The 12,616-nt window shown below is 42.3% G+C and overlaps 1 protein-coding gene across 9 annotated transcripts in view; it reads right to left on the bottom strand.

The window, feature by feature from the left end:
- The window catches only part of PCNX1 (pecanex 1), a 90,770-nt gene extending 81,152 nt beyond the window's left edge, over positions 1-9,618 (bottom strand). For all 9 annotated transcript variants that reach the window (XM_069017534.1, XM_069017540.1, XM_069017539.1 and 6 more), the window contains exons 1-2: positions 9,325-9,618; positions 1,362-1,570 (exon numbers count right to left, since the gene is read on the bottom strand). In XM_069017534.1, coding sequence (XP_068873635.1) covers positions 1,362-1,570; positions 9,325-9,477 — 362 coding nt within the window. In that variant the 5' untranslated portion in view covers positions 9,478-9,618. The remainder of the gene's footprint in view (positions 1-1,361; positions 1,571-9,324) is intronic.
- Between the last annotated feature and the right edge of the window lie 2,998 nt (positions 9,619-12,616).

Genomic DNA, 12,616 nt, shown 5'->3' on the forward strand with positions numbered 1-12,616 from the left:
TTATTTCCATGAATTTTATTAAGCAGAGTAAGCATTAAGATACAATTAGGGAAACAGAATGCCAAAATACCTCAGTACAGTTTTAGTAAGGTATAGGGTGAGCTAAACGGAGTCACAATTAAAATCAGCAGCTTCAGTTGCCAAACACATCATGGAAAAAGGGGCAGGTTTATAAAAGATTGATACAAGAAGTTACTGTATATCAGCTTTAGAGGAATCTAAGACACCGTTTTTGCCAACAATACCTGAGCTGAGAAGACAGAGAAGAACCTAGGACCCATCTCATGAGAAGCTACCCCATATTTACACAGGAAAGTCCTTTCACTTCTAGGCTTAGCATTTTAACGAGCAGCAGTTTAACACTTCCTTTCTTTAAAAGCATCCCAATAAACAGACTCAAGAGGCTTCTTTCAACTACATTTCCTTAGTAAGACACACAGCCTTTTAAGAGTCAGGATAGCATACAAATCACCTCATTTTGAAAACTACTCATGGCTACTAGTACCGGAAACTCAGAGACAAGAGAAAGGTCATCTTTAAAAGCTAACAATTCAAGGTTGATTTACTTCATACAGTTTAAGATGGCCCTAATTATCTAAAGGCAGGCAGAGGCTTTGATAATAGAGCTTGTAAAACATCCACAGTCTGATCAAACTGGTTAAGCTGGCCTTGCTGATGAGTCATCTTTTGCTCTTCTTTCTCCAAACAGTCTGGTCAGAGGAGGAAAACCTCTGGTGTTTTTTTATGCTGGCTACAGCAGAGATCTCTGGAAAGAAATCACCTCCTATTGACAGTACTTCAGAATCATTAACTTCATTACTGAGCAGAGCAATTCCAGAATTTCCAAATTCACAGGAAAATGTTCTCCTAAAGAAAGACTGACTGGAGTCAAGCATTGTATCTGACTCCTGTTTTTGCAACACTAAAATTGAAACCACATCAGACACTCCTCCTAGTGATAAAAGAATTAGCATATAGTATGAGGACTTTGAAGCTAGATTTTTAATACTACATCTACTAATGAAATAAGATTACTTGTACTAATTATGCTCATTAAGTATTTTAGTGACCTAATCGGCTCACATTTTTCATGCTATTGTTTCAGTGCTTCCAGCATGTTCAATATTGTTCTTGAGCTCCTTTGGGAGAGGAACTAGGAAATTATTGTGAAACCATCATTTCAAACCTAATACATTAATAAGTCTGCTTTTCAAGACCAGACTTAAAACCATCTTTCAGAACTACAGAGGTCTGTATCTGTATTCCTCAGTGTTTAATCTCAATCACCACTCCAGTTACACAGATGAAGACAGGACTGTTAGTCATTTGAAGCAGTATGCAAACATCAGCAGACAACTTACCTGGGCCCATTGCTGTCTTTTCTCTTGGCTGAAACATTGCTTTGTTCTGTTTTTGCACCTCTGTCCATATGCTCACTGGCATTCCTCTCCACAATTTCTCCCTCATCCAGTGCCCTGTGCAAACGGTAATTCACCATCTTCAAAACGATAAAGAGAGCTGCAATCACGGGGCAGTAGACAGCTACGATCATCATGGAAGAAGGAAGAGCCTTCCAAAAAAAAAGAGTAAGAAAAAGTTAATGAATACAAGGTCAAATATCTGTAAGAACAGTCTATCCAGATTTTAACAGTTTGTTTCATGGAGAAAATACGATCATTCTGAAAGTTACACCACCTACAGTCGGTCTTTGTGTGAAAAACATTAAAAGTCTAGCAACACAGAAAAAAGAAACAGCTGGACTTCCAAACATACCAAATCACCACAGCACCATGCTCAATAGACTTGTCTCACTGAAGCCTGAGAACCAAGCTCAACTCTTATTCTCTTCTTCCATGCTTTTGCAATGCAAGACCTAGACCAGGAAACTTAGAGCCAGCATGTGTGACACCCAATATTTTTGATTAACTGTTATGAGTAAAAAAAAAAAAAAAAAAGGCAAGATTAAACCAAGTAAGTATGGGATGAGATCTTATTTCAGGTCTAGTGCACAGCACCAACTCCGTTTTGGAAAAACTTGATGCAAGTTTGACAGCATGGCTGGATGGGAAAAAACCTGCTTAGATACCAAACACTGGTGTTTTGACTCTGCTTGTCAGCTTCCAACAGCTACTGCTGCATGACAAGATACTGATCAGTCACAAAGGCCAAACTTTCTTACTTGCATACATAAAGAGGTTGCTTACACGTGTAACACACACACACTGCACAGCAGAACACAATAACCTGCAAGACCAGAGGCAGCAAAGATTTGTGCTAGATCATTGTGTGCCCATGGAAAGGTAGCCAACACATGTTCTGAAGAAAAATTTCCATCTGTATGAAAGGCAGCCAGAAGCCACATTAAAAAACCCCTCAGTCCTGAATTCAACATTTGAAATTCCAGTCAGAGTTAAGAGTTGTCATGCAACTTTTGCAGAGGTAAGTAAGGCTTTTACAGATCAATCACTTCAGCAATAGGTATCGATGAAGTCCAGCCTAACAGCTGTTTAGGAGAAGTGTTCAAAGTACTGGTTAAACTCCAGATTTCACTTCAACACTTTCATCCTTCTAAAACATGCTTTATTCATGTTTTTAAATTTTGCCATTTCCCTAGGCAGTGACTAAACAAAATGAGCTATTAAGTCTCAGTATTCATCCACAAACAGACCATTTCCCTTACAAAAGCAACAAAAGTTTAGGTTCTGAAGTATTTCACTGCACCACTATCCGTTACCCTGCTCACAGTGCAGTTTGGGATATACTTCCAAAATATAAAAATACATACAGACATATGACAATCAGAATTAAACAGCTGATATCCAGCTTGAACATTAATAGTAAATGAGTAGAACAAATGAACTGTCTTTTTAGACCTCATGGCTGAAGGACAATTCCAGCTCATTTCCATACCTCCCTAGAGAGGCCATGGGAAGAGAAAAGTCATCATTGATAAAGTCCCAGGAACATCTTGCAGAGTCAAAACCACAAAATGATCAAAGTAGAAGACAGTAATGCCTTTAACCAGCACATAGAAACATTTTGAGTCATTTAAAATTGACTTGCTGACAACACAGCGCAACATTACGCAATGTAACGCAACCTCCTACCTGAAATTGTTTCCCTGAATCTTAGAAGGATTTTAAGTAGCATAACCTAACCATAGCTGTCAGCCAATCAATTTTAAATTACTCAGCCTGGTCATATGTGCTGAACAGAGAGGCCTCCTTTTCTTTTTCTCTACTCATTTTCCCCTTCTGACTCTTCAAGATGTCCCTGGAACTGTGATCACCACGACAACTCTTTGTAACCTAGCATGGTATCGTCCAAAACAAGTCAAGTCTGACAACCATCATCAATACGTACCTTTTCCTCCAAAAAAAGTTAAGTCAACACTGAATATAACATTTGAAGTAGGCCAGGCAAACTAAGCTGAAGTTTTCTAAGTTTCATTTCACATGCTGAGCTGGACAACATCATGATGAACAGATACTCACTCACCAAACACCAGCTAAGGAGGAGAAAGAAGAAACCAAGCTACTTAAAATCAGCATCAATAAGCAAACAGGATCCACAATGACATGGCATCCCTACAACTCATGAAGCCACGCTAGAATGGTTTCCTCAGTAAATGAGGTGTTTCTACTTCCAAAAACTTCAGAGTTGGTTCCCTGCAGACAAGGCCAGCCCATTAACTTTGACAAAACACGAGTTGCTTGTACCTGCTAGGCAGTCTGCTACCCCATCTCACACAGCTTCCACTTTCCTCTCCTTTACAACACCTAGCATTCAGAAGCCATTACCAGAAGAGTCAGACTAACACTAGGTAACAAAAGCTAGAATTGCTCCATAAAAGACATGCCTGTACTTTCCTGTCTAGAGAGCTCTTCAATTTCTCCCCTCTCCTCTGTCAGCAGGAAGGTCACAGTATATCCAGTTTATCTTCCAAAATCTACACATCCAGTTTTTCAAAGGAAAGCTTTAAGAAAAAGTGCAAGAAAAAAAGGCAAAACACCTCATGTAACTTGCAGCAAACCTAACAAGGAATTCAAGATTTTTTCTCACATTCTGTTTTCACAGAATTGCAGAAAAACAAAAAAAATAAGCTAAGGTAACTGACAACTTTTCCTTCTTCATATTTGTAGTAGCTGCTCATCTCAGAATAGGGCACATACTCTGGGAAGGAGACGGCATTTTACCTAGCTTAGTCTGCCATATGAACATACTTGACATCAAGTATCATGCTGTGGGTACAGCACTGCTACCCATGGTACCAGCAATTTGTCTGCAGTACAACCTGAAGAGGAGACTTACTGCAGCCTAAGCTAAATCACTTGCACCTTCTCTATTTTTCTTAGCCAAACTTAGAAGCACTCAACATCCATTTGGGGTCTTCTCCCCACAAAACAAAGCAAGCTAAAAGCAAGATTACCATTTTAAACCATGCTTAGCATTTTACCACATTTGAGGAGAAACAGGTTTCTCACCAGCATCCTGTGTGATACCACCTTCCAAACTGGAATACAAATCTAAGTCATGCAAATTTCCCACTAGATTACATCTCAATAATATCAAAATAATTTCAAATACTAAAGCGTTTTTATTGAGCACAGCATACTAAAACCCTCAGGTTAGCACTTGTTAGTAGATACCAGCTGGCCACAAGTCTACAGCTGCAACAACATTTCAGAGAACTGCCCTTTTTACTGCACATTTCTAATCACTTGCATTAGCACCAAAAGAAAACATACTCCACAGCAGTCATCACAACTGAAGCTCTTGTACAATATAAAGAGCTACACAGAACCATATAAAAACTGTTTTTAACTATGTTCTGTTGAAAACTTCAGTTATCTAATGACTGAACAAACCCAACTATTAGATAAACTCCTACCTGAAACTATTTCTTTAAAGGGAAGCTAGAGTAGTACACTCAAATATGGGGGGCAGATAGAAGGACACTGATTTTCTACCACTTTTGCCACAAGAGTTACATTCCAAATTTAAAGCTTTCAAGTCAACTTATCAAATCCAAGATATATATATGGACAAAGGTAAGATGCAGGAATGCACAGTTAAGGAAGACTACCTCTTCTGAAACCTCCTGGTGGTTAAGTCAGCTCACTTGTATCACAACACACCTCTCCTAAAAAAGCAGGGAGAAAAAGGTTTAAGCACTTCTAGAATCCAATGGTCAAAATGGAAAAAGAAAGCTCCCACCACTAGTTACAGCATTAAAATAATTCCTAACCTCAAAAGGTCACTGCATCTAAATTGAATGTTTCCAGCACATATGTGCCAGGAACCAGAGGAAACTTCATTGATCAGAGGCTGTACAACATCCTTATGAAGAAACTAACACTATATGGATCCTACCTAATCTAATAAATTACCTGTCTTTAGCTAGGCCCCACAGATGCAATGAAAATTCCAGATTATTTTCAGGAAAAAAAAAAATGCATAGCTGTTACCTGTTGAAAACAGTCATAGCAAAGTTTTCAAAATCAAATCAGATTGCAAATCCATACATAAAGGTGATACCAACTAAACATTAAGAAGTAACAGCCATCTTGTAAAAGGACTTAAAAGTACAAGCATTTTGAGCTCAGTATTTTATAGAAACAGTTTTACTGGAAAAGAGGAAAGATCAGGAAACAACAGATATAATTTTGTCCCCAATTCTTGTTTATGGACAATCAGAGCCCTTAAGAACTGCTGTTATCTGAAAGAGAGTTCAGTTACAAGTCATGTAGGTTTTGACTGAAACCTCAAACCATACAACCCAAACTTGAGTAGCCAAGAAACTAGAAGTGTCTTAGAACAATATGGCATACCAGGCATTACTATCACAAACTGAATTTCAATTATTTAAAATCTTATTTTAAGAAACAGGACATATTTCAGGAACTTCAGTTGGATAAACTTCCACGTGAAGCTACATTTATATGACCTACTTCTATAACTATGTACACAAGTCAGGAAATTAAGTGAACTGTTGTCTAAACGAGCTTGACTTTGACAGACAAGTTCTGTAGGTACATATGAGCCCATCACCCCAAGCAAGGTACAGCCCTGGCTCCTCTTCAGTCACTGGCAAAATTCCACAAGTGCCAGAGCCAAGACTTCACCCCCTCATGCGCACGTGGTGGGGCTGAAACAGCATTCCGACTAGGGGAAGTGCTTTGGCATCCTCCTCTCTTTCCCCTCCCCCCTGCAACACTGATGCATAACATTAGCCTCTGCATTCAGGGTATTTTTTTTCAACTCTACCACTAGATTTTACAAAGTGATTGGACAGCTTCACCATATAGAAAGCACATTTTCTTCTCCCAGCTTCAATTTTGCTTTAGAGTAAAAGCAGGGATCAGCTCTTACAACAGACAGGCACATCAACAAGCACAGTTGAGTCTGTTACTGAATACAAATATGCAAACAGGATAGATTTAACTAGTCTAGAAAGCAGAATTTTTGTATGCATACGGCCAAGCCACAAATCCAAGAACAGACTCAAGCAGCTTCCCTAAAGCCAGCATTTCTTACTCTAGGCCCCAGTTCCTTCATTATCTACACTTTCATTTTTGCCACGCTTCCAACAAGCTCAGTTTAAGTATATAAATACACGAGAAAAAGTAAAAGCATGTAAAATAGATACATTTATGTATACATCCGTCATCTTCACACAGGGTACAACCCTCACACATGCTTAAGCTCAGAAGGCAGATGCAGGACCAAGGAAGAAAGGTTGCTTACTGACTACTGCTAATTTTTTCAGTAAGTTTGTACCACACATTAAATCCATCAACTCTAACAGCACAGGCATACACACACAAAGGAACACACAGATTTATGGCATTACTTGCTGACCACAACCATTACCAGATTCCATTCTGAAAATACCAGATCAACAAAACAAATGCACAGAAAAAAGATTAGCGATGTTGGGTGCACTAAACCAAGTCTTTAAGCACTAAGTGCATCTAAATTCCCATATCCTAAAGCGTTCTATTCCTGTTGGGGGTTAAATAACATTTCGAAAAAAAAGTGATTAGCCTTCTATTAAATGCATTCAGCCTTGAGAGCCAGCTACAAGCAAAGTTCTTAGGGGATTCTTTTGTCTTTGTTGCTACAAAACAACTTAGAAATACTACAGTTATTGATGATCCAATGCATAAAAGCAATGCTATGATCTCGTAAATCTTTAAATGGGGAAGTTTTTTAAGTAATATAACACCTGTCAGCAGTCTAAGTCTTTCTATATACCTTGATTTTTTAAACACACAGGGTTGTCTGCCAGCAACAAGTCACTTGAAGCTAGCTTAGAAACTCCCTCCTACACATCAGTGAGCCATGCTCAGAATTCAGATTACAATTACCTAAGACTTTTTAAGCAAGTTCTGCTTATTTATGCATGTCCTACAGCAATACAACACTTACTGCTTTTTATTCTGAAAAAGAACTTAAGAGATGCTAAAGAGCTAAGATGACCAACACAGTTCTGCCTGTTTAGTTTATGTCTAGACAACACTTAAACTGCAGAGGGTGGAAAGAGGGAGAACAGCCAAATATGATTCAATCTCCTTTAACTTGTGACTAATCTCCCTACTTAGTCTCAGGGAAGTTGGCACTTGTTGCATCTTTAACTTGTCCAGAGCTATGAAGCAAGAGAATTTCTCTGACCTCAACAAAACCCAAAGCAGTTTCCCTTTGCACAGGAAAAAGCGTTTAAGCAACACTGAAGTTTACCCCATTGGACGGGTAACTGAAGCTTACCTACTGCTTTAAGAGCAGCAGGAGACTCAAATGCTGGCCCAGATTTACCATTTGTCAAAAGACCTATGTGCAATATAGATCAGTCCCCTTCAAAAGTCTCCTGTGCGTGCAGGATATAGATGTTCATGGTGAGCCTTCTCAGCAAGGCAGTATTAATTAAATAGACAGTTCTGTCGAAACAGAAGAGCGGTACTATTATAAAAAAACACATTGTAAAGCTATATTCAAAACCAAAAGGTGTCTCCTCTGCCCATATTCTGCAGAGCTTTAAATACATACAGATTCAAAGTTCTCATACAAAGTATCTGCTTAGTTAAAAGTTTTATCTAGCTGTTCTCATTTAACTTCAGTTTTAAAAGTAATTTGTCTTAGCTTTTAGTTTCCCTGCCAGTAGCCTAGAAGTTTTCAAACAAAAAGCCTTAGAGTTGCCTTTTCCAAGACACTGTAATATGAATTAAAAACCATACAGAGCTCTAACCTCCTTTTCCACATTAGCTGTTTCTTAGTATGAAGTGTCTCATACTGCAACCTTACAAATTGCTTTTAAACAAAGCAAATGCCTGACCTCAGAGCTCTCAATTTCTGCAACTGCACTTGCATACCATTTTATCTCCAATATTTCATTCACTAACTAAATTTTCACAAGGCAGCTTCTACTTAAGGTTGTCACAGCATCTGGCAGTCTTGCACATGATGTTCTACCTCATATGCACAAAACTGGTCAAAGCACACTATTATCATCACACTTTTCTATTGAAAAATCCAAAGCAAACTATTAGCATTTCATAAGTTAAACACAGCTTACACAGGGAAAAAAACTACTGGCCAACAGGAAACCGCCCCCTTTTCTTCTAACCGATCACATCCCTCCTCTATTTGTTCCCAAGTCCAAATGTCAAGAAAGTTTCTAGGTTTAAAGGTTAGTATTTTAACAGCTTTGATTGAAGTGTCAGTTACAAAGATATATAGGACAGGAAATCTCACAAACCGAGTACACTGAAATCTGGATATTAACAAAAAAGCCCGACTAACTTCTTGTCGATAATACAATCCAGATACACTGCCAGCGAGCACACCACACCACATCCAAATAAAACTTCCAGGTTATGGAACCACATCCCTCCACCACACTCAAAAGTCAGAAAGTGATAATGCTGCCAGTCAAAAACACTGGATAAATCTGACAGCTTCTATAGAAACTGCTTTTTACTAAACCATCAGTAGATCGGCAGCGGAAACTGACAGAGATATTTCCAATTTCGAAAGAAAGAAGACAGAAAACGAAGGCAAAGTGCCAGCGCCTATAGCCCCGCCGCGCCCCGATAGCGCCCACCCACAGATTCCCAGCAACGGGTCGGTGTTCCCGAAACGCCGCAGCCCCGATCGCGGCTGTCGGGCCCGCTCCCAGCGGCGGGGGGGCCCGGGGCCGTTCCCGGGGCCGCGCCGCGGGCAGGGGGCGCGCGCGCGGCGGCCCCGCGGCCCCTCCCGACCCTCCCCCCCCACCCCGGGCCCCGCAAGGCCCGGCCGACCCCCGGCACAGGCCGGGTCTGCACTCACCATGTACAGGGTGAACGGGAAGCCGAGCAGGAAGAGCCACAGGTAGAGGTGCAGCGCGTTGACCCCCGCGCCCTGGTGCGGGTCCTGGTACCAGCCGCCGCTCAGCGCCGCCCACACGCCCTGGCGCAGGATCTGCAGCACCTGGGAGCCCATGGCGGCCCCGCTCCGCCGCGCCGGCCCCGCTCTATCCGCCCTGCGAGCCCGGGCAGAGCCGCGCACCGCCCGCGCTCCGCGACAGCCGCAACCGCCGCCGCCGCCGCCCCAGCAACGCCGCCGCCATCTTATGTCCGGGCCCGGGCCGCCCGCCCGCCCCCGCGCCGCCGACGGACCGGCGGCCCTTGCGGCAGGGGACGCGCGCCGCCGCCGCCGGAGGGGCAGCGCTGCGCCTGCGCGCGGCCTGCCCGCAGCCCCGCCCCCGCCCGGCACAGCGCCCCCTGGTGGCCCGGGTCCGCCCCGAGCGTGGGTCCCGCGTGCCGCCCCCCCGCCCCCCCCCCCCAGCGGCCCGCGGGGCTCCCGCCTTCTGAGGGTACTGTGAACGTGGGAAGAGACACAACCCTGGGAAAGGGGTTTTTCAATCAAAGAATTACGAAATCAATTCGGTTAGAAAACACTTCTGAGCTAACCGAGGCCAAGGTATGGCCGAACACCACCGTATTAACCATACCATGGCACTATCACATCCAGTCTTTCCTTGAAGGCCCCCAGGCAGGGTGACTCCACCCCATTCCAATGTCTAATCGCCCCTTCTGTGAAGAAATTCTTCCTGATGTTCAACCTAAATCTAAATACTGCAGGCATTGGTGTAGACGGCACTTCAGCTGGGCTATCGGCATTGCCCCTGACTCAGACACGCCATCTTCAGGCTCACGTCTAAGGAGCCTGGGCTAACCCCCTTTCCCTTTCAAACCTCCTTTCTTTCCTTCTCGCAGGGCCTGACTCCTGGCAAAGTGCTGCATCCTCTCCTTGCAGCAGGGCAGGAAGACATTTGTCAAGTCTCTCAAGTACACTTTAAGTCTCCAAACTTACAGTAAGAAAATAACTTCGCTATTTTTGAAGCCCCCCTATTTACTCTCAATACATAGTGTTGCCAAAACCCTGGCATGCCTATTCCCACCAAAGGCTTTGTTGTAGGTTGCAACACCTAAAAAGCCAGAACCACTAGGGTTTACAGAGAGAACACAACACAGCAAGGAGGCCGTGGGTGCACCACGAGTCTCTCACAAATTTAAATTTCAACTTCCACATTCACCTGTCTTTAAAAGGTCACCAGTTCTCATCAAGGGCTGGCTTTTCAAGCTTTCCCTTTAAACATGCACATCTCAAAACTCACATGTCATTTAGAAAGGGGCAGATTAGGGAAGGAGTTTAGACAGTGCTCTCAAGAAGGGACAAGAGGAGTCCTCTTCCTACAAACACTATGGGCTCCAAAGATGATGAAGAGGAGAGTGGAGCATCTCTGAGAAGAAAAGGTTGAGGGAACTGGGCCTGTTCAGCCTCGAGAAGAGATGACTGAGAGGGGGCTTCATCATTGTCCATAAGTACCTAAGGGAAGGATACGAAGAGGATGGAGCCAGGCTCTTCTCTGGGGTGCCAAGCAATAGGACAAGAGGCAACAGGCAGAAACTGATGCACAGGAAGTTCCAGTGGAACATGAGGAAGAACCTCTTTACTGTGCAGGTCACCACACACTGGAACACATTGTCCAGAGAGGTTGAGGAATCTCCCTGACGGGAGATATTCAAGAACTGTCTGGGTGCAATCTTGTGCCATGTGCTCTAGGAGGTCCCTGACTGGGCAGGGAGGTTGGACCAGATGACCCACTGTGGGGGTCTCTTCCAACCTCACTCATTCTGTGACTCTGGGTCTCTACTGCAGAAAAACTGCAGGAATGAAATAACCCAAGCACTCAGCCATGACTCATGATGAGCATGCATTTGGGCTGGTATTTTCAAGAGGCTGCATTAATTCCTCAGTCTCCGCTGTCTCCCTGACAGTTAGTGAGCCAATGGCAGCATTTGGCTATTCTTGGAAAACCAGAAGACAGAAGTTACTGACTCAAAGCAAATGTATTTCATCTATTTTTTGTTTCCTCAGTGAGAAAGTAGGGAGAAGGGATGGACATAAAGCCTCAACCACAATGGCTCTATCCCCAGTAAAAAAAATAAACCTTTCTCAGTGCATTTTCAAATACAAAACTGGGAGCAGTATTTTACAAAAGAGCATTTTTTTCACTCTGTCAAACAGGATTGAGATATTAAAGGAAATAAAGATGCGGGGAAGGGAAAAAAACAACAGTGCAAAACTACAGAGGATTATCATGGATGAGGAGGGGGAATTCCCTTTACCCTTTTGCATTAAAGCCAAGCATGACAAACCTCACAGTTACAGTATGCTTAGAAAAAAGAAAATTGTTTCAACTGCATCATTTGCCAAAATACCATTAAAAACTAAAATTATAAATACAGCTGTTCAAAGATTAACTTGTTAGATTGTGTTATCCATACATATTTGATACTGTAATGATCAGGATTATGAAGTGTTAGTTCTTTCAGCAGCTGTTTTATGAATGTTACATAAAAGCTGTTCACCTTCACAAAGGGAGGCAAGGGGGATAGCATTCACTAATAACATGTCTGAAGGCTACAGTAAATGCTTTAGAAATCTTTATGCTCCTGTTTAGGAGCCTTTGATTAAATCTGGCCAGATTAGCCTCACCATCCTTGTAATTATTCATATTATACAGTGCCCCTGTGTGAGAAGCTGGATGCTGTGGAAGCTTCTAGCTGTTTCCCCAGCCCCACTCCTAGAAGCTGTTGGACCACTGGACCAGCCATGATCTTATAAAGGCTTGGGGGTATTGGGGGGGAGGGGGGAAGGTGTGTGTGTGTGTGTAAGTTAAAAGCAAAAAATAAACAGAGGAAGCAAAACATAATAATACATGTACATATATGTATTTACATAAAATACAGGTAAAATTACAGACTCAACCCTGATCCAAAACAGCATAACCTCATTCCACACAGATAGCCCTGTTCAAGTGTACTTCATCATGGGAGGATCTAGTCTGCATCCAGTAAAATAAGGAAGAGAATATCATGTGCTTGAGAGAACAATTAAAATTTCATTGCTTAGCTATTTAAATACAGACAGACTGAAAACATTAGGACACAAGAGGGGGAAATAATATTATTGGAATCCATCCATGCCCAAAAAGTAAAATTGATAACAAGTCTGGTTGTAGGCATCATTAACAAATGAAAAAAAGAAATCACTATTAGCTTTCAAGGGGAAA

Source organism: Aphelocoma coerulescens, chromosome 5 (assembly GCF_041296385.1).
Source record: "Aphelocoma coerulescens isolate FSJ_1873_10779 chromosome 5, UR_Acoe_1.0, whole genome shotgun sequence".
NCBI classification, from domain to species: Eukaryota; Metazoa; Chordata; class Aves; order Passeriformes; family Corvidae; genus Aphelocoma; species Aphelocoma coerulescens.